We start from the raw sequence: 23,893 nt of genomic DNA on the forward strand, positions 1-23,893 counted from the left end.
CACTATAAATAAAAGGATTTACATCACAAATGTTTTGTTTTTGCATATTTTATTAAAAGAACTTCATCAAACATTATGTTTCTGCTTAGGATTAAAAATATACTCTTTTTTGGCAATTATTACAATGAATATAGAACATCCATCATCTGTGATTATAAGACGATTGACCAAAATTTTTGAGATTCGAATAATTATTTCTCCTAAATAAGTTTTTTAGTCTACATTCTGGTACTACTCCGTTATTAATGTAAAATACAAATTACAAAATGCATAAGTCAATATCAATTTCGAACACTCATTTATGATTTTAGTTAGTGACGTATATCACGTTAAATGTGTATTACCATGAGAATAACAAATGGACAAAAAAAATACTCTGAACATTTTCCTTTCTCCATTTTTACTCTCCTATAAAGATTAATAAACAGCTCGATCGAGAATTCATTTTTAGTAACTAATAATTGTCTCCATTTTTATTGTTACATAACAAATATCGAGAATAACTTATGAGCAAAAATTTAATTTAGAATGACGTCTCGGTTCTCAACAAAACGATTAACTTTTACACAGAAGTGTTCGGCTTAATAAATGGCACATCAAAACAGGTGAATTATACAAAATAGTTCATAAAGAAAAAAACATAGAACAGTAATGTAAAAGAAATTAATAATTTTGACAATCTTTTCTGATAATACTTCTGCGTTACATTATTTGTTGCTTATACTGGTGTCACATTCTCTGAGTAATTTGATTTTTTAACTAAGATAAGAAAATTGATTTTCTATTCAATGAGCATCAAGATGCCATAGTTTGAAAGGTACTTAACTTGTGTCATAAATACAGGCGATTTTTTTTCCTGTCAGAGTCAGCTACTGGGACATCCTCCTTGCTTGGAAATATAAAGGGTCATTCGTCGAATGTAACACCAATGTAAAAACTATACTTGACACATGCACCGACAAAAAATCCGTCGCAATCGTATCGAACTATACTATTGCAATATTTTATTCCAAGACAAGCCATTATTTTTTTAGTCCCGCATTTTTTTATATCCAGTCGGCCTCAACGTATTTGGGAAATGCGAAAAAATATACCAACTCCATAACGAAATGCTCAGAATAGTATTTTCAGCACGAGTGCCATGAGGGTTTCTGTCTTGTCATGGACGATATTTATCCGTAGCGATTGGAACTTTTTCGAGTTCAAGGAAGGGCTCGTACCAATCCCCGGACGGGAAAAGTGCATAGCCGTACGGAAAAATTGTATTTCAATTAAAAGATCATCATTTTTTATAAACAAACGAAACTAATTTTGCACTTAAACAAGAGACAAAAACAAAGGTAAAGTGGACCCAAAATCAAAGACAAAAATGCCTTTTTTTTAATGTAAAAATCAACCGAATGTAATTTCTAACCCTTACTGATTTTCGTTCAGGGCGAACAACGGAAAATAGCCCATTCCTTCCACGAAACTAACGAAGTGAATGAAGAAAAAAAAAATGGAGATCGTTCGCTAACCACCGACAAACACTCTCCGAGATAATATAAGCATTTAAACTATCTCACTAACTTGACGCGTATCAATGAATTAAGTGAGTTCATTTGATCTCATCAGCATATAATGATGTACTTGAAACTCTGTTCAATTCTTCACATTTTCATCGAATAATTTTATTTTCGACTAACACATTGTAATTACAAACAGCCTTTGGTTACATAAACGATTAAGAAGACACTAATATGATAATCGATATACACCTATTATGTTCTATATAAATCTAGTATGAGTCTTTAGTAATTGGCATTTTGTTGGCTTATCGCTCGACGGCATTACAATTCTTCAATTATCTCAATTTTTCAGAGAAGTATATTAGCAACCATGGGGTCTTTCACTACTAGAAATTATGAATTATCATTTAAGTTCATTCATTCAATTTGAACAAGAATTACTGTGGCTGTGACAACACGATCAATGCACCAGGGCGACCATAACCATCGTTGTTATGAATATTAAGGAAACTGGGAAAAAAGCGACATGTTTTCGACTCTAAATAATTCAAAATCTCTTGTAAAACCGTAATTATTCAGAAAATTTATAAAGTGCTTATTCCCGGCTCTAGTGTAAGATGAGATTTGTTCAATTTCCTTCGTTAGTTTCGGCGATATTTGGAGTAAAATCAAATCATTCATCCCTTCGACCCTAATTCCATGGCTCACAGAAATACATTAAAAAATCATCCAATCCCATCTTCGACTATTTCAATTCTCCTACGATGTTCTATCCTATCGAAGGTAATAAATATTTAAGCATGATTGGACTGTGCACCACCCATTCGCTGTTGCATCATACTCAATAGCATATCCGAATATTGTTGCATCATGTTAACGACTCTACCTTGATCGTGACCGGCCAATAATTCCTGAAAGGTTTCTGTTGCCTCGTTTGTTGGCAACTGGCCTTCAATATTTGTATCTTTGTTACTCGCTTCGGCTGCAACTAGGCGCAGTGTCCTCATTGCTTCGTTGACTGATGACTCTAAACCACGTAACATTGTGTCTCGGTCAATAATTTCCCCTGACGAGTTTCCGGCATGATCCATCGTTAATCTTTTGTAGAGTTGGACAACATTGTCAGCAGTGCGAGTTAATTCGTCTGCTATTGTATTGCAGAGGTGTGGCGATACTGAAAATATATCATTTGGTTAAAAAAAGATTTATGAATGGTATAATAAGTAGTGAATGAGATGTTTTAAATAACTGAGTGTAGTTATTGTTGATAATAAATGAACAATCTGCTCCCGAATGGGTTTGGTATTTAAACTATTATGTCGTGCAGCATTCAAGGAATATTCAAACACTTATTGATAAAGTCCAGTATTAATTGGTGAGTTTTTTGTTCTGAATTGTTAATTCCTCCGATGATTAAGCATTTTCTCATGTTTCACCAACGGGCAATAGCCTGCGTGAACTTCTGTGCTTCTCTTATGGGGATCCACCACCCTAAGAGACCCTCACTTCACTCACATCTCCATAATTCGCCGTTCAATGGCTTAAACTGTCATGCATTCGCGAGTGGGATCACATGCAACTTTCCTCAAATACATTTTGACATTATAATTGAATAGGGAATGATTATGTATGCATTGTGAAATGGATGTTTACCTAGTTTTCTATCAGTGTCCACTGCAATGGCAAACATGATTTTTAGTGGTGCGTTTATGAAAAATTATTAGTTCAGGAGAAAGAAATATTTCTGCCTCAATTAAATTGAGGAACTTTGTTTAAAATGGTACTACTCACATTCAACACTAGCAACGTCGATGGTCTGGTCAGTATCTTTAACAGGAAGTTCTTGTGGACTGGGATCCAATTGCTTTCGACTAGAGAGCCTTGGGCCACCTTGAGCGATTGAACTCACTGCTCTACCATTTGCTATCGTTGCGTTTGATGCAGATCGTCGAATCGTCGGAATAAGATTCAAACTATAAATAACAACAATTGCAGTGATTATTAACTCACCAAATTAGTCACCTTTATGAGAATTTACTGGTTGATTGGAAATGGCAAAAAGTCGCTACATCTGAATAGAGAAGGTAATTACCTAGAAGGAGGTTCTATGTTGATGCTCTTTGGTCTAGGAGGCAGCATAGGTTTTACACTATTACCGTTCGACGAAGTATCTTCGGAACTCGAATCCTCCTGATTACCAACTTGACTTAGATTAACTGTGGAAATAGCAGAACATATATGACCAAATGAATTTCAGTAATCAAGTATTGATAAATCCAATAACAACAATGAGAAATAAAGTTTACCACTTGAGTAAGAACTTTGCATGCCGCGTCTTCTTAATACCATTGGTAGATTATTACTCGAATTTGAATTGTGCTTGGTTTGATAATTGATTTTATTTTGTGAACTGATCGTGGGCCTCATCAAACCAGTCATGCGGTTACTCTGAGCTTGACTTGACCAGTGTCTTCCACCCGAAGTTATGCCGGCGTCCGATTCTGAATCACTTTGCTGTAATGAAACAGACAACTGTTAAATGCTTTTACATTTATTTTATTATTCAAATGTCTGAAATTAACTTACTTGATTTAAAACTCCAACACTACTACTTCGCGTCATATGATTTGAATGTATTTTACTTGATCCATATCGAGAAGACATTGATCCAGAAGTAGCATTTCCAGAAGAATTTTTCAATTGATTCGAATTTTTTACTGACGTCTTACCTGAAACTGTAATTTTGTTCATGAACATTTGGAGTTCAAGGCAGATACGTAATTTTAAAGTTTACAATCATGTAATCAATGTGATGGAAGACTGAAATATTTATAATAATAAAAGAAAGGTAAAGATGCAAAAAAAAAAACAAACAGATACCTCGTATCGGAGCATGCAGTAACCTGTTGGACGGGTTGACAGACAAATCACTCAAGGAACAGGCACGTCTCATACCACTGCTCTCATCGCCATCCTCGTGGTTGAAATTCGTTGAAGTATCACCTCTCGTTCCCGTAACTGTCGACAACACGCAATGCACATGCTACTACTTTTTACACTTAAAATCTAAAAGTGTTAGTAAAGGAAATCAAGGAATGATTTTTGGATAGGATAGGATTGAAAGAACTGAACGTGTTCACATTTTCGTCTGGGAATCTACGTTTTTTTCGTCTCTCTACTAAACTTCAGGTCATGTCCTTTCATTTCACTAACGAACAAGTTGTACAAATTCACAGTCGTCAAAATGAGGATCAAGATAAATGATAATAAACATGCTCATGCTGTATGAGAATGAAAAAGCCGGAAAAATAATATATACGAATTCCTTCAACTATCTCTCGTTGTGCAATAATTTCTGTGTCTCACTGAGTCCACATATGAAAATGATCTTCGCTCCACGTAAATGCACAATTGCTCATCTAGTACTAAGCCACGTGCATAGTTTGTACAAAACAATACTTTATAACATCAAAATGTTGAAAATTAAAGTATTTCAGACATCGACTTTATTTGGCTATTATTAATACCTGTGGCAAAGTGATGTTTAGATGGTAGAATACTATGACTTAGAGGTAGCAGTGTATTAGTCCACTTCAATTGGCATCTTGATGCCGGTGGCCATATTTTCTTAGGTGAGTTAGTACAACTCGAACCTGTTGTCGATGAACCTGATTCCAACATTGACTTATCTACTGCACAATCACTGTCTTCACCTCCAGAACTACGTCGATTATCGTGCTTCATAATGAAGCCTCCACCTCTTTCATTTTCCATTCTACTGAAATACTCATGTTCCTTTGACTGAATATGCCATGATTTTTTTTTATTCGAAAAATACTGTTCTCGTCGTACTAAACTTTCAAATTCCTTCGATAAAAGCTTAACTGTTCCCTCGATAGCCCGTGTAATTCTTATATCCATATTTGTATTAATATTACCACTTTTCTTTTCAATTTCACGATTTGAATCGGGAGTTTGTGAATCTGACGTTGATACATCAGCTGACGACATTCCATTTGCTTCCAAAGAATCATAGTTTTCGGTGTCTTTTGTGGGCACTTGGCTTTCAAATCGTTCAAATTGTCGTTCTATTTTATCAATGATAAGCTGATCCGAGTTGTGAATTCTGCTCGAAATCACCGCAATATTCTTAAGATGCGTAGAAGACTGGGTTTCTTGAGGGGTTTTTTGTAAATCTTCAGTAGTATTTTTTTGCAACACATCCTTTGGAACTTCAGAATCATCTTTGTTATGCGCATTATCTAACTCAGCCAATGGCTTTGAATAGCCATCAATGTTGTATCTAGTCCAAGTGGGCCTTGTCCGATTTTTCAAACTCTGTGCTCTCGACAAAGTTCGCGTGGGTTTCGGTGGCTTGTGAGGCACAAAATCATCGAGTATCAACGTAGATTGTGGGGCTTTGGGAATTCGAAGGCTATAGCTCCGTCCAATTTCCGATCTGGGGTTTCTAGTTTTTGTATCATATTCGTTTGTATTATCGACATTGAATTCGTAATAGATACACTTTTGATTAGGCCTGAAATTTTCCTCAGTATAATTAATAGGAGACTTTGCTGTACTCAATCTCGTGTCCTGAAGTGATTTCGATCGAAAAACTGATCGATTTGCCATTAATATCTTTGAATTTTTATTATCTGCGTCATTGTTTTCAGTTTGATACTTGGGATTTGCGTTATAGGTTTCCGAATTTTGTCGTTTTCTTTTATAATGAGAATCGAATAGCATCTCAAGGGGTGCCGACTTCACTAGTGAATCAGAATCATCTGATAATACGCTCTCAGTACTTCGGTGATCTTCATTCTCATGTAATGGAAATGTCTGATAATCCTCAGTACCGTCGGTGAGAACACTCTCCTGGCTTCGTGCACCATGCATTTTTTTTCGCGAAAGAAAAAAACTGGCACTGGAATGTCTACCATTTTCATATTGAATGCAATCAAAATCTTCGATAGATGCGTCGGACAAAATACTCTCCTGTGACGCCGTCATTTTCTGTCTTATCAGACTTAGACAATTTTTAGAATCAACATGAGGATCCGTATTTAGATTTATTTGATATTCACTGATGCATCTCCTGGGTGGTTTTATATATTCGCTCTCTAATGAATCATCACTAAAATTACCGTCATCATTCCCAGTATTGGGTACTGGTTCGTTCATGGCTGGCAAACTTTCAAAGGACTTAGTGATCTGCTGACAATTTTCCGAATCATCATTGAGACCAATAAAATAACTGCAAGATCTACGTTTTTGTGCAAATTTTGTGAAGCTATTTGCACTATTTGTAGATCTTTTCTTCAATATTTTCAATTCCTCACAAACTGGTGAGTCCGGGAGTGACTGATTCGGTTTATTTAGAGATAACTGATACTTTTCCGTTTTCTTCAGCGTCAGCGTCAGTGGGCGATTTCGATTCGTACATATTTGCTCATTTATACTTGACATTGTTTGACTTTTTGGAATGATTTTTTGAATTGGCTCGTGAATTATGTAAGGAGTTGAATTTGTATTTTTAGTATATAGTTCAGGTTTTAGTTGAACACTTTGATTCTTCGATTGAGGTTTAATGGGGTTAGTCGGTATTGCATAACGAATTGCTTGGGCTGACGAAAGGTTACCTGTTCCGATCCGGTTCTGTCGATGATGACGATGCGGTATGTGACTACTCAGATCCGAAATACTTTGACTTGATTTTAATGATGACTTGTAGCCGACCTGTTTATCATACAATAACAATCATACATTAATTTCAGTTTTTTAAAAAAAGCATTACGATTTCCAGGGAGTTTATTTTTTCGATCTAAGTGCCTGTGACAGTAAAAAACTGTTCCAGTCTCCGACCTATGAAATACCAATACTTGAACAAGATGTGTGAACCCGTGCAGAAACTATAATTTACCAATGAGGATGTTAATTGGTTATAAACGATTGTACTTCAATTTCCCAAGTGAAAAATTAATAACCTCATGTCTATTTCAAGGCCAGAGAAATTGAAACAAATTTATATTAATGTAGACAGTGTACGTACACTTTGTAATTTCTTTCTGGTCTCTTCAATGCGTCTCTTGAGCTCTTCTCGATTTTTCGTTACATTGACATCCTTCTTCGGATTGTTAGGAACATTAATCTTGGGTGGGGTGCGGCTCTTAACCCCATCTCCACCACTATTCCTACAAAGAAAAATAAGAATTTCCTTCTTACGATCTTGTTTTCAATATATTCATTGAAAATTATCAGTAATTCATTATTTTTTTACCTTCCATGGAATTGCGCACTAATACTTGTATTCTTCCGATTTGTAGGTTCATCAGCTCCACTAAGTGACTCAAAAGCATTTTTCAAATACTTCTCGCGGTGACTTTGATTAGCAAGTTGATCGAAACCTTCTGAACTAGTCTCAGACAACATTGACAGTGGATTACGCTCTGCACTGGGAGTTGAAATGCCACCTTCGGAATCTGAATCATCTTGACTTCCTGAAGCCAACTCATTACGTCCAGTTTCAGTCGTACGTATTTTCTTACTCCGCCTTTGAGATCGTCGAAGCTCTTCCACATCCATGGCATTGACTTTAAACTGGTTTGAAACAATATCTTCTGTCGGTGGATAATATACGAGATGATGGTGCGATTTTTCGGAGCTCGTTGTACCATTTTCACCCTCAGAATAATCTTCTATATCACCATCGTGTTCCGTACTCTCATGGTCCTAGTTTGAGCAAAGAAAACGAAATTCTATTTAAAACCACAATCAAAATTTTTCCCTGAATTTTCGTATGAAAATTCCCTGAGTTTTCTCTTCGTATCGAAAGGGTTGAAAATCGCAGCTCTATATAGAGACGAGGAATGGAGGAGGGGGAGAAATATATGCATGCGTGTATTGACATTGCTATATGACAACTTTTTTCTCACTAACCCCCAAGAGGACCTCTTTTTACCCAAAATCTCCATCATAATTTCAACTTCGTTCTTCTACGTGAAAAGTGGGACTTTGAGAGTTGATATTAATTACAAGGATTGTCTCCATAACATACTACATAGTACAGAGTGGAAATGTAGATGAGAAGTTTTTCGAAATCATTTAATTTAACGGAAAATTCACTACAATGAATCAGTTCGATTAATACCTCAAACTTCAAACTCCCAAAACTGCTATCATCAGTGTGGTGCCGTGTTCTCGATTGCCGTATGAACTCCGTGTCATTGTTACCTCTAGTTACTGTTACGTTGCCACCCTTCATCTATCGCGTTGGGAGGTGAAATGAAAAAGAGATTAGGATAGAAAAAAAAATAGAATAAAAAAAAATTCTAGAGGGATGTGGATAGTGAAGAGATTAATTAATTTCTACGGAAAAGGTTCGAGAGGATTCACATGTGTTAAAATATATGTATAATGAATATGAGGACGGGTTAGTACCTGTTTCGAATCATCCACCAATTCTCTGTAACTATCAGGGCACGGTTGGAAACTACTGAACTCGCCATCATCCTAAAGGGCAGTTATGAAGAAGCGTTATGAGTAAACTCAAGCTATAAATGAATTGTTCATTGAAATAAAGATGTTTCAACATTTAAATATTCATTTGGTTGGATTCAATTCTACCTTTGGTTAATATATAGCAAATGTAATTTAAAATCAACGAGTGATTGAGTTGATGATACTTAAAAATGTGGTCGTGTTAGGCTTGGCTATTGAGTAGTTCTATAAATTGTATTGAGTTGTTCAAACAAAAGCTCCAGTGGAAATTGATTTCCCAGCGGGATTTATTTATGAAATTCTATATGGTAGTGGTAACATATGCTGGATAGGTCAAACGATGAGATGGTTCGGAGAAGAAAAAACATATCAGTAGCGAAACGAACCCGGATGGATAGCTATTTTATGTATCTAATCACATCAATTCGACAAAACAAGTTTTTGATTATATTTGAGTATTTTCTATGCCCCATATATCTCAAATTTTCCTGACAAAGTGGAGATTTCATAGTACCGAGGAATGAGTTCATAAGATCTTTTGGTTGAAATTCCAAAAACTCGAGAAAAAAACGTTTACGCAACCTTTTGGGAACATCTCGCACGATATGTGAGAATAAATATTTATTCTATGAGTATAGAATAATTTTATTATTGAAATGTAAAGACGAAAGAAAGAAACAATTGCCAAAACTCACCCTCTTGATCGTCATTGTCTCTCTACGATAATCACTGCTGCACTTAGTCTCGGTACCACTATCAATTGAACTATCTTTAGAACCACCAAGGCCTCCACCTCCACCATCCGAATCTATGGCACCGCGGGGAGGTGGAAATGGTATAATTTCATCACTGTCATACACAGATTTAACTGTAATTCCATCAGCCTGTTGAACTCTTTGGGCCCATCGTCCTTTTGGCATGTCAACACCCAATGATCTCACACCAGATGATCCAATGGATTCTTCAGTTGCACTGGTACTTGTGTTTATCTGTTTTTTAGCCCACTGTGGTAATTGTCCAACACTGAATCGATAATCAATGAGGGACTGCATCGTGGAGTTAGCGTTTGGTTCTAAAAATTCAGGTGGTGGTGAGCCAAATGTTTCCTGCTCCAACTGTTCACTATCATTTGGTGTGGGATTTTTTTTTCCAGCTCTCATTGCTTGTTGAGCTAATCGTGCTTGCATTGTCACTACCATATCATGTGGTACTTTCCAGACAAATATACAGCCATCACCACTGGCTGAAACTAAATGTCTACAATCTGGACTAAATCTCAGTCCCGTCACTAATTCAGAATGTCCCAGCATTGTTGCCATACATTCACCACTATAATAATCGTAAACGCATAAGGTTTTGTCTGTGCATGATGTTGCAACATAAATTCCCGAAGCATCAAGAACAACCTTAATCAATGATCCATCTTCTCCAACAGAACCTTTAAATGTTTTATTATGTTTACCAGTTGCAGCACTGTATACTCTAATATTTCTATCTTGGCAAGCAGTTAAAATATGTTTTTGGCCGGAATCAAGTTCCATATCATAGAGGGTCGTTTTACCCGCAACATTGTGACCCCTTGAGAATTGAGGTGAACCACCAGGTGTACCTTGGAGTTGACGAAAAATAATACTCTTATCAGCTCCACACGAAACCATTTGAAGTTTATCGCTTTGATTGAAAAATCTAACAGCAGTGATTGAAGAACTGTGATCGTCCAAAGTCTGAAGGAAATCATAGCCCTCATCGACATTGAATACATGGATCAAACGATCTCTAGAGGCACTAGCTAGGAGTCTTGGTAGTTCCGAGGGAAATTTTGTATATTTCGAATACTCCAAGCACAATACTTCAGCATCGTGAGCTTCAATTACACAAGTTTCATCCAATGTGGATACATCGTGTATTCGAATATTTCCACATCTATCACCCGATGCTAAGTGTCTACCATCTGGACTTATTCTAATCGATCGTACACCATTACGTGAATCATATGAAGAGTCATTTTTATCTGTCGTACCCGCCGCTGCTAAATCTAAATCTTTGAGATACGTCAATTCAGGATCAACATAAAGCACTTTAAGCAATTCATTGCTGTATATATTACGATTGTACAAAGTATCATCGGGTGGCAAATCTTTCTCAAGATTCCAAATTCTAATTGTATCATCACTTGAACAGGTAACAAAAGAACCAGGTGGCATAGAATTTACTGATTCATTACCACTGGGATACATTTCCACTCCCCAAATACAAGCCGAATGATACAGAAATGATTGAGATTTTCCCACTCTCCGAATATCACGTATGTCCCAGACATAAATGCTGTGATCATTGTAGACACAAGTTAATTTATTATTTTGTTCATCGAATGCGAGTGCTATTGCATCGGGATATCGTGCATTTGATGGATGTTGTGACATATGATCTATCGACAGTCCCTGAGCAACGTCTACACCAAGATAATGAGTTCTCGGTAATGTTGTTATAAACTGTAGTGTTGTTGGTGAAAAACATCTTATTATGCCTTCAGCACAGCCAATAAATATAGATTTTTCACCCACTGCTATGCAATTGGCACTTGTTGTTCTTAATTCTACCCACTTGTCCAACAATCTACGATTATTGAATTCACATAGAAGACCGGTTTTTGTTATTGCATAGGTCGAATCCGCCATTTCTCCACAACCACAAGCAACATCCACAAAATCATTGTTACGTTGTTCACCCAATATTGCTGATCTACCCATGAGAGGTACTGGCTCTTGATATTTAGCATTTCGACAGTACTCGAGATACCAAAATTTAACATGTCGGTTGCCAACGGTCACAAAATAATTACCACTTTCCGCAAACGATACGGCCTTCACCTTACTCGAGACTTTGTTTGATGCGACCTTTACATTATTCCGCCAGTCCCAGACATTGACGATCATGTCATGTTGAGAACCAACGGACACAACGTATTTGTTGCTCGGTGAAAATGCCTAGAAAATAAAGACAAAAAAATCCCATTGTATTCTACACTATTAATAAATTGTGCTGAATAGAAAATGAGGAATCATATTTTCATCATTTCATATTCAATGCTCTTATTTCTGGTGATGCTTTGGAGTCAAGAAACTCTTAAGTAAAAAAAAGTCGCCTTCGTTACTATCTAAGGATGACAACACCCGTATTACTCCACTAATTTCAACTTAAAGACGAAAAAGCAGTTCTTGAATTGCCGTAAATAGGCGCTCTTGCCCGACAAGACACCTCAGAAACTAATGATAAGCCATGGGAATACTTACGACACAATTTATTCCGTATTTGTGACTGGGAAACTCGGCAATTTGAATGGCATTCCGAGGATCTGATATGTCCCATACACGGACGTTAGGTGTATGACCACATTCACCCGTCGCCAATAGTCGACCATCTCCGGATAGGGCCAGGGATGTCACAGTTTTTCGAGAGCCATTCAAAACGTGCGTTTGGGTATTCTTTCGGGGATTGAATAGCACAACAGTACATCTGAAATTTCGTTACAAAATGACAAATATTAGTGTAATTATTTTCTCTTGTAGGAAGCTGAGAATATCTGGAATTGAACTGTGTGTTAATAGCGTTCGTGAGGTACTTGCGTGGGTAATTTGCAACGTTCCACAAACTATTGTTCTTTCCTCGTCGCAGGATTTTTTTTTCAATACACGTGAGACTTGCACTTGCTTTCAAGAAATGCTACAAATGTTACGAATTCAAACGACGAATAATTTTTTTATAGTAATAATTTCTCTTCACGAAGGAATAGACTATGATCGACGAATAAGGATTGAAGAGTCATCTCTGGTATCGTCGACTTTTTATCTTTGATACTGTTAAGTAATTCAATCGCTGAATGTTGTAAAATATCTTTACATCGTAGATCTCAATACTCGGCTTTCTCCATGAGGTTTTCGATCCCGTTGTGGTCAATGAATACATCAGATTCAATGCACAACGATAAATATAATTTGTCTGTGATGACTTTTAATCGTTAGAAAATTTCTTTTTTATTACAAGACAAGTAATGAAAAGCCCACTTCAGGGGGAAATGAGGAAACTGAGATTATTCCAAAAATGAGTACATTTAGTAATCCCATCGATAAAAATTGATATGTTTATCCGGTCAAATTTACCATGATTCGCATCAATTAACTAGGTCACGAAAGGAAGGAGAAATCACGAGAGCTTTTCACACGACCTCGCTGCACCCAGTTCTTCTAAGTTGTGAGTAAGAAAGTTGGATTAATTATTCATCCAAGTCAATTTCCTTGGATGAAAGTAATTAAGATAATTTTTGACGGAGATTTTCTTTTTCTTCCAGAATAATTAAAGAATAGTTAACTGACTTTCTAGAGTTTATAACTTTGACTTCATATTTAAGTTAACACTTCAGTGAAATTATCCATTGGTATGGAGTAACAAATGCAAGGAGTGAACTGAGTTTTCGAACGTTGCAGATATCTTTGAATTAGCATAATTCAAGAATCTAAGGAAGTTGAACATTGCTATGTTGATAAAAATGGATCTTACCCCGCAGGATAGGCGACTAGGTCACTTGTTGTGTCGCAATCGAGTGCTGCGTTACTCGATACAGTCACGCCCAGCACCCGTTCTAATTTGATCTGTAACAAATCGAAATGTTTTTATTTCATATACTCTTTCGCTGAAACGCCCTATTTAAATCGTTAATTAACGTTAATTTTAAATTAATGTCGTTGAAAATCGTTCGTGTCGAGTTACAATCGAATGTAAATTAATTATCATGCAATTATATTTCTCAGTACATAGAAATGTACATTATAAGAAATATCAGCAGCGTGTGGCCCTCTCAATGCTTCAAGGTTTAAATATTTCAAACCTGTAGGCTGATGTCATATTCGATACGCGTCTCTGGGTGATTTTCATAAAACGTGGGCATTAATTTGTGTAGGCGAGAATTGGAGATCTCGATGAATCGAAACTAAAACGGAAGATAAGTATTTGGGATGATAAAACATCAAAAAATGTGTCTTTCGAAAATAATCTTATGAAACATTTTAGCCGTTTCCGTTGGATGAATCGATAACGTTCCACTGTTTCAAATTTTCATGTATCATTTCTACTGAAATTTCAAGGAAATCTGATAATTTATAATTTCATGGATAAATCCATGGAAAATATAAGTTGAATTATTCCGGAGGCATTTTAAGTCATCCTACAAAATAGCAAGAAATATGAGTCTTCAATTCAAGACTCGTTTACATTTTCAGGAATATTTTTAATTCTTAGAATTGCACAAACTTTGAAATAATTCCTCAACAATGTTAAAGTTAATTATGAAATTTGTGCTTTTCTACTCTTGATAAATTACGACTGTGTAAATTTTCAGAAATCAAAATTCAATTTTAGTCCCTTTAAATGGAATTCAATGTCGTTTCGTTGAAAATGCTTCGAAACGAGAGTATTTATTACACCATTTATTCATACAGGTATATAAATCGTTAATGAATATATAATTAGAAATATACTTCGTCAATGTGATGAAATAGCATTCAAATAACCGAGAAACTTCAACGATGATTATCCAACATACGCTCAGGGGCCTTGACTGTTAGGATCTTCTTTTTCATAGTCTTTTAACATAAACATAAAATAACAAAAAGCATTTTCCTCTCACATTAGTTTTGTTCTTCGTACAATCTTTTCATGACGAGAAAACTTGGCATATCTACATACGTCACTTGTCTGCCCATAAATGGGAAAGAGGGCGTGAAAAAGGCTGATATAGACAAACAGAACTATGCAAAAATAGTCACATACGTGTACATGGAAGATGAAGGTGGGGATTGATGATGTAAAAATCTGGATGGGCTGGTGAATAAGTGATTTCTCAAGACCACTGCATTGCATAATCTAAACACAACTAGACGTATATTTACCATAGATGGTTTTCATCGTTCAAAAATGCTCAATTTCAGCAAAATCCTAAATTTATTCATTCCATTCCATTTCATTAATTTCCTTGCCCAAATATAAACAATAGCCATTCAGGATCCATACTACGTCTCATCAACTAAATATGCGACTAAAAAAATTCACTAAAAACAGGTTCGGGCGGATCACAATGAAAAGATCCGCAGACGGAAAAACTGACAATGTCATGTGTTCACGTTGTGGGAAGAAAAACATTTCACAGTAGAAGGGAAAAATGTCAACAACGTTCATCCAACCATCGTCGAACAATTGCATGACATCCAGACACATTTCAAAACAAAAAATGACTTGTCCTATTTTTTAAATTGAAATTTCGATTGATGCCTTCCTGCTAAATGTCTTTTACGATTTTTTACTGCCATTATATATACACATGTGCTCGGTAAGCAGATATCAATTACAGAATAATGATATTGATGAGGCTGTGGGGAGCTCATATGGCCAACAGATCTGCACGAACATGACACTGAAATGGTGCATTAACATTCTTCATAAGTGAGCCACACCTTATATTACAGTTCAAACAATTATTTACATCGCGCGTGGATGAATTCCGTTGTTGTATGAGCTCGTTCGTTTGCAAGTCAGTAAAGAATACTTCAAGAATCGAGCGGGATGCCTGCATCAGTTAATCGGCTACCAATGTAGGTTGAATACAAATATGCACAGAAACTCTAGAATTTATTTTTACCATCTCCTTCCTGATTACACACGCTAATCATTGGGCTTTCAATTCCCTTAACCGAACTCGAAACTGTAAGGGGAATTGAGGCTCTCTGATAAGCTTATTGCGACGTTCTTCAGACGTGAAGGCGGAAGAGTTCCTCAATGTTATTTGTCACACATTTAGTGACCATCGTCGAGGAAAGAACGAAATGATGGAACTAGGCCGAGGCACAACAACCTACAGCCCGCAGCCAAAGGAATAATAAACCTTTCTCTTGGATACAGTTCAACACGAAGCGCAGTATCTTTACCTTTTCAATTTTTCGTTGAACTATTTTCCTCTTCTTTTACCCATTTTTGTCTGTCTTTTTTCCTTGACAATTCATTTTTCCACTGTTTGTTCTTCTGTTGTATCCGACGTTGACCATTATTCAAGGTGACTACATAAGCTGATAAATAATGCATTTGTTCGAGTTTTCTTTCTAACTTACATTGTACGCTGGAACATGCTCCCTATCCCGTATTAATGGGTTGCTGTTTCGCGGTGCCATCAGCGCCATGTTTTTCGATTTTTTTTAATACATCTCGTGCACCAATAACAATAGGAATTGTTGGAGAAAACTCTAATGATGATTTCACTCTTCCATCTACCATTATTTTATTGATTTTTCTTTCTCAATTTTCGTCACCTCACGTATTCACTCACTCACAATATATGTACTCACGATTATTCTCCATTTTTTTATGGTATTGTTTAGTTGAGACGAATTATTTGAAGTGGCATGTAACAAACCCGACGTGGAACTGCATACTGAAGTCTGTAGTATTTCTCCAACGTTTGTGGAATCCCCCACTGTTTTCTCCCACTCTCATGCATGAGCGTACTCAGGTACATTCATTAAATCACCATACTTGAACTTTATTCTCTCATTACAGTGAATTATTTTTTGCTTGTGATCATCAAGTTCGAAGTGACGGAAATGATCATTTTATTTCAGGTGTAATTTAAATGAAAGTTCTGAATTATTAAACTACTCTGCTGGAAAATTCGTCTGACACTGGTCTCATAGAATGGTACACGCAAAAGATTTTGAAAATCTAAGAAAGGGTTTTGTTAATTTTTTGTATTAATTGTTGATTAAATAGAGAATATGATGCCGATTGGATGATGTCAGTTTAGGGTAAGTCGTGTGTCATTAGGATTGTTGATTTTCTATTTGAATCACACCGGAATTTATTGGCTTATGTTCATAAGAATTGCGTCTTTCGAATCTTCTTATCTCGCAGTGGAAAATCACGGAAAGTAATGAAGTAGACGTTAATTAACCGAGAAAAACTTGATACATTTCATTTGTAAACGATGTAGACGTATATTCGAGAGGAAAATGGGATTTTTTATGTGTCAGGGAATTTTACAACTGTTAAAGTTACGATTCTTCTAATAAAAACGGTTACAATAATTGTTGGTACAAGTGCCCAAAAGCCGACACTAATCATTAACTACAAATATATACAAATTATGTGAAAAATTAAAATTAATGTTTTTGACAATACATTCACAATTGTGTTGTGCCGGACCCTTTCATACAGATAATGATATATTTATTTCTGATCAATGAAGCTCTCGCTGCGTGTGATGTCCAAGAAGGAATAAATATTCCACAATAAAAGACGAGATGAATCTAGATTCCTCTCAGCATTAGTTTTGAAAAAAAAATTTTTCTTATCTGATCTGTAGTAAAAAAAAACCCTTTTATCGTGTCATTGTTTAAGCTATTCCGTGACCAAACGTTTTCCTACATTTCACCATCCTGTAGTTGTGTGCGTAAGCTGCCATGCTTTTCTTATAACACACTATCTCACTAATGTCTTTTCCCCCTCTGCCCTTCAGTCACACGTAAATGATTGTACCCGTTGGGCGTTCAAAGGGTCACAGCACTTCATCAGACATAGTTGTATGGATTGTCTTAATAATTTTCCGTTTTCATCGTAACTATTTCCTTAGAAAATATGATCAAAGTAAAGTGATATATCAATATATGTCAATATCGCTATTTTATACGTTTTCGATTTTTTTGTAACAATTCTCCAATATGTTAAATGACACCCACCCATTGCAAGTCTGTTCAGAGAGGCATATTTCAGAAGAATTATAAAAATTTGTCGTAATTCCGGAGTTATGGTTGGTATGTAAGAAATTGAACGAAACTGTCACGTAATTTTTATCTAAATTACCTGTGAATAATTACGAAGTCGTCAATGTCGTCATAATCGATGAGCGAACTGTGAGTTCTGTAATTTTCACTGAAAATTTCTCTTCGTGTAAAACGGTTAATTACACGGAGTGCGTTTAATTACCATAATTATCGAGGAGAATTAAAGAGAAAATTACCAAAAATTTTAGGTCAGATTTCACGCTTCATTTATATCCATTTAAAATGAAAATAAATCCTCCGATAAATCGGGAAGTTAATTTAAAAATCTAAAAACGGTTTAAGAACTAAATTTCCCTCCGGAACCAAAAGATACCTAATTTTATTCTTTGGTATCCAATGACAAAAACGAATTGCGTAAAGTCCAAATCAGATAAAAATTTAGGAAAACGAGTTTCTACTAAAACCCACGGGATTAAATGGACTCAAATCCACAAGTGTAAAACTTTTTTGAATGCCATATCATATATCAAAAGTAATTCGACAGATCTATTTAACTACAACAGACCCACCAGGTTTTTTTCCGTCCTAGGGGAGTCTACGTGGAGACGGAAAAAACGGATATGTAATCAAGAAAGAACCACTATGTTTGGTGCATTTTCTCAACGTGAATTATTGGCTTTGAACCCAGTTGCGTATCTTTCCCGACACGCGTGTTGAAACGATTTCCTGTCCCATACTGAGTAACGGTACGAGTCATCGATTGTTGGTGTTGCTCTCCGCGTGATGTTCGGTTGAAGTAGTTTCTCTTGACAATAAACGTTGGGCCATCAATACCTGAGGAATATTTTTTCCAAAAAACCTGCTTGATTCATATTCATGGAGGTGGAAATCAGAAATATCACATTTGAAAATTCAAATCAGTGTGAGGTACCGTTACTTAGTTTTCATCATTCGCACTATCCATGTTTTTATATCACATACTGATGGTTAAATAGAATAATGTGATTGATTATGTATTTGCGCAAGGGGATTTTCAAAAAAATGGCACTTCATGCCGGAATCCATCGACTAACCCTAGATTATCTCCATAAAACCTGGGAGAGCATGACGTATTGAAGAGCAACGTCCTGTAGCTGCAAACATTTACTTCACATTCTAGAAAGTCATCGATTATGACGACAATGATGAATAGCCATTTGGTTCTCATGTTTCCCAGCTGACGGCGGTGCATGATCAATTTTCGGAGGAATCAGCCACATTTATATTAATGTAATCACAAGTTAACTTCACGAATATTAATATTGTGGGACCAATGGACTAAGTGCAGTGAACCAAGTGCGCTGAGGGCAATCGTTCAAGACGACTTCAAAACTTCATCCGCGAAGTTCTCGAGTGATAACGGACGCGGCACGGCCACCGGAGCCGTTCGCGCATATTCAGACAGCCAATAAAATATCTCCTAAAATTGGAAAAACCATAATTTTTCATCATTTTGATCGTTTTAATGCACCTGAACGCCTGTTGCGAATGAATTTTCAGGGGAAATTACGGCACCGTCATTCCAATTTCTCTAGTCACTTTCCTGATCGGTAAGCGAAGCTGAGTTCCGTAATTTTGACTGGATATTTCTCTATGCATATAGACATCATGTAGAATTTAAATAGATTCTCCCTGGAAAATTTCCAAAGAGATTCTCCACGTTAACTATTAGTTAAAGAACCAAACTCTGGTCCAATATAATTATTGAAATTTTTAGAACATTTCCATACGAGGAATGACCCATGTCGAAGGCGAGTGATCGAGTCCTATGAGCCAAAAACTACTTTTTCACGAGTTACGTGGTGAAGTCTACCTGTTAAATTACTATTCTTATATTATGTAGTATACTCACTCGATCTTGTATCCTAATGTTTTCTTGTCCCCGTTTAAGATTGGGGGCTCTTAGCACTTTACTAGTCAATGGTGGTTCCATATTTTGCCGTTAAATTTCAAGGGATAGTTCCTTCAAATGTCTATACAATTCCCTTTTCAGTCCATCCAAGTATCATCATGCGTTGAGGATGGCGCTATAGCTGGAACCCACTGAAAAATAATTCAATATCATTCTAATATTCATTAACTGCATGTAGAAATGTAGTCCAATGGATCAATCCCATCAATTCTAAATATGAAAGGCTGTCTGCAAAATTTCAAATGTTGTCCAATTTTTTTATTGAAAAATATAGATCAAAAAAGAAAAATGAACACGACCGGAGCTTCCTAACTCAACTAATAAGGACAATACTTAAGTCTAAATTTATTTTTGTGCTAAAAGCTTTTTTTATATCTATAACTACTCATCGCATGAAACACGGTTTAGGGTTTTTAGTTAGACGAGTATTTTTTTTATTTGTGTTTTAATGGAGTGCGGTTGAAGAAAAACGCAGCGCTCGTGGTTGCGTCCAATTATGTAGTAAAATTCTGGCGAGCAACGTTGTCATATCTCGTGTTGTTTTCAACTGACGTATGGAAATAGAGAGTGAATCCCCCTGCTACCGAACTATAATCTTGAATTATTATTCATCGATGAGTTTTACATGATCGAACTCTTCGCTCATCCTAAATTTACGGCTTTTTAATTCCGTACCACGGAACCTTTTGGCAACCTCGCCCTCCAAAACACCTGGACGACGTAGCAACGTTTAGCATCCGACTAGATACCTTCTGTGGAGAGGTGTAACGACTCAGAAGTTGAAAATCGATTATTCCGTAATTTTCTGTTATACAATGATACTGGTTATAGTCAAATTTTTTCACTATTATTTTTCGTCTATTCTCTTCTGCAAGAACTCAACCAAGCGTCACATCACATGTGGCACCAACCATAATGTATCGTTCTTCATGACAAATGGTGCATCACAAAATTATCTATTCTATTCTGAACGATGAACTGTGGCCGGAAAGTCATTTGTGGAACTCGAATCGGGGTCCTTTTTTCATACATCGATTGTTCACTAGTGCAATTCATATTGATGTAATGCATTAATTTGAGGGCTCAATCAATCTCCGGCCATGATTTTCAGACCTGAAAAGTTTGATTTATTCGAATCCTGATGGAACACTTTACAACTGAAATTTATTTGATACTTGTGAATGCTCTACGTAGTAGGTACACATGTCCTTGATACCTAAGATTGTTCCACTAGTAAATGGCAATGTACTTAGTACTTAAGGTAGCCCTAGATAAAAAGTATGTTGCACCTTTTCTTCAGTCGCCTAAAGTTGATTTTCTTATCTGATTTAATCTAAAAATGCTCATCCCTACACATAAAACGGAACTGTTTAATCGATATGTAGTCATGTATAGTGTGATGATGGCATTGATAGCATTCTACACATTTTCAGCCGAAAATAATCCTTGTAGGGTCGAAACTTATGCCGTTGAAGATGAGGAAAAAAGCTGCTTAAGCAGTGATGTAAATGGGAGCCGGTGAGTCAAAAACGTGAATGTCTAGGATATTACAATTGTTGGAGTTTTCATAAAATAAATAAAGAACAAAAGTCAATCTTATTCTCTTCTGATTGTTGAAAGACATTTTTATGGGTTCGAATTCGGAGAAGTGTGAGGTATGATATTTAGGCTTGATTTTAAGTATGTAGACAAAGTGGAATGAATAGGACTCTTGGAGAGCATGTGACTGGAAGGTCCAGGGTGTTGTTTCCCTTTGTAGACCTAGTTAGTTCGTCTAAGGAATCGGTATAGAGTGGACAGTGGACGTGTCTTCCGAGCATAATTATTTGAGTTCAATAATAAAGAATAAAATAGTTTAAAATTACTTATTGAATTATTATTTCTTATAACCCATTTCCAATAACAATCGACCAAAGAGTCTCGTGTCATGTGGACGTTCATATTTATTGATGACTTTCGACAACACTCATGTTAATTGCAAAATTATTCCATCCCTAGAAAAATCACACAACTGTTAAATAATACAACTAAAATGTAATAAACTTTGAGCCTAAATCGTCGAATGTGATTTTTCACAAATGTAATGGCGCGGAAATTTTTTTCTGGTACCAAAACAGTACATAATATGTTACAGACATTATTAACCTCCTCGTCTCCCTTTATGACACTGTTCCGGTACCTTCACAGGGGTGATTCACAGTCACTTCTCGGAATAATTCAGTAACTCTTTATCAGACTAACAAAAATGTAAAAAATATACAACTGCTCAATGCTAGATTGTTTTTCTCAGTGCAGATGAAAATGGAAGGTGAAAGCATAAGAGCAGAGTTTGTGCGAAAAACAAATATTATTTCAACCAAATAATTTTACAAGACAATGGATCTGACGAATTATTGACGTACTCTGTTGGATTCTACATTGAATGCCAATTGCTATTTCTCTCACTTTGAGCAGTTTTTATTCATTGTCTTATGAATGTCTGTGAGGTTCAAGGTCATCGTGTAGAGAATACGTGAGCTCACTTCAGTTCTTTGGTGGTATTTTTTTTTCTACTTCTATTATGGCACCAGACGATCGGATCATTTCATGGACGATTATAGGAATAGATAAGATACCACGTCAAACCTTCGAATTTTCATGTTATGCAGTTGATTGATTTCAACGAGAAAAGAGCCAATAATTTTACTACTTGACAACTTGGAATTCCTGATACACGTCGATCAATGCGTGCCAAATTCAATGGAATCCTCACCATGGCATTTGTTCACCCCTTCTCATTTTTTTTAGGGTACGGTATTATTTTTACTGTCACGATCCTGAAGTTGTTATTATTGTACGATAACGTATCTAAATCGTTGAAGTTTACTAAGTTTGTTCACAAGATGAAGAAAATACTTGAAGGTTAGAATCGGTGTCTCCTAATCGACGACATGATAGGGTTTCTATCAGGAAAATCAATTGGAGAGCGTAGAAAAGTTGCAAATATGGATTACCATTAATGTGGTATATAAACATTGTACACCAACATTTTTTCAATTGCAAAAAGCTTTTCATATTAGTGATAGTTGTATCATTGTGTACCTGTGGTTTTGGAAAATCCTGGTTAGCACTTGTTAACGTTTAAAAATCACGTAACGCTTATTGTTCTAGAATCCACATTCGATATTATCGAGCAATACGGATTTGACGGGAAACAAAAAAACAATCAAGACGTATGGCACTGAATTTTAATTAATTGTATGATAATTGATAACGTTGAAGATTCCGTACAAATGAGTTTCATGATACACTAGTGGACACAATTTACCGAAACGACACTACACCACACTAAACGATTAAATGACGACTGCACGAGCTGTTCGATTATCCTATTGTACAACTAATGGACATTTATGCCCTCAGAAACACCACTAAACCCTCCTCCTTATCTTTTACCTTTCCTCGTCTATGAATGATTCAGTAATGCAATCCCAAGCAGGAGATGGCGCCACAATCTGTCGTCAGAGAGAGCCTCTGCATTAGGCGATCCTTTTTTTTGGGCAAAACAGGGGGGGGCTCCGTTCGTACTTGTTCAACTGTACAAATGGTCAACTGTACACAGAATTTTCAGATGGTGAGAGCACCACTGTGCAGGAATTCAACTGTCGAGACAAAAAGCTAAGCTGTACATGTGGCGCTGGGTCCACATGTACAGCCACATTTTTGTCTTGACAGTTGAATCCCTGCACAATGGTGCTCTCACCGTTTGAAAATTATCTGTACAGTTGATCATTTGTACAGTTGAACAAGTACAAACGAAGCTCCCCCCCGGTGGTAGGCGACAGCATCGTCGATCCTGGCGGCTGGCAGCGACAAAAAGATTCGTATGTAGATTATCCAACGGTTATTACTCATTCTATCATTTGTACTAGATTTGTAGCTGCTTATACTAAGCTTAGAATATTGCGATAGTACCTCATTTATTTTAAAATAAATAATGTACGTAGTGACCTGTCTGTACGACGGACGGAATCCTCATGGCTATAGAGTATTTGTAAGTAGTGGCATCTGTGTGCCATGGGCTGACTGAACAAAGACTAATTGAAAAATCCAATAGTAATTTCTCTTTTACCGAC

General features: G+C 36.3%; 1 protein-coding gene across 7 annotated transcripts; it reads right to left on the reverse strand.

Moving 5' to 3' along the window:
- Positions 1–32: 32 nt before the first annotated feature.
- LOC135166772 (mitogen-activated protein kinase-binding protein 1) lies at positions 33–23,207 on the reverse strand. Of its 7 annotated transcripts, none has more exons than XM_064129334.1 (17): positions 22,860–23,206; positions 19,719–19,909; positions 13,563–13,654; positions 12,299–12,521; positions 9,701–11,992; positions 8,946–9,017; positions 8,656–8,769; positions 7,786–8,237; positions 7,558–7,699; positions 7,148–7,244; positions 4,389–4,526; positions 4,095–4,243; positions 3,815–4,022; positions 3,601–3,724; positions 3,300–3,481; positions 3,162–3,182; positions 33–2,682 (listed from the first exon to the last, which is right to left on the reverse strand). In XM_064129334.1, the coding sequence occupies exons 2-17, from the start codon at positions 19,797–19,799 to the stop codon at positions 2,303–2,305; spliced, it is 4,767 nt and encodes a 1,588-aa protein (XP_063985404.1). In that variant the 5' UTR covers positions 19,800–19,909; positions 22,860–23,206; the 3' UTR covers positions 33–2,302. The 7 variants fall into 7 exon arrangements, with proteins under 7 accessions (XP_063985404.1, XP_063985433.1, XP_063985442.1 ...); XM_064129390.1 differs by lacking the exon at positions 33–2,682 and adding an exon at positions 2,702–3,087 and having other exon boundaries at positions 22,860–23,207; XM_064129363.1 differs by lacking the exon at positions 8,946–9,017.
- Positions 23,208–23,893: the final 686 nt, after the last annotated feature.

The sequence above is a fragment of the Diachasmimorpha longicaudata genome, chromosome 1, assembly GCF_034640455.1.
Source record: "Diachasmimorpha longicaudata isolate KC_UGA_2023 chromosome 1, iyDiaLong2, whole genome shotgun sequence".
In the NCBI taxonomy this organism is placed as follows: Eukaryota; Metazoa; Arthropoda; class Insecta; order Hymenoptera; family Braconidae; genus Diachasmimorpha; species Diachasmimorpha longicaudata.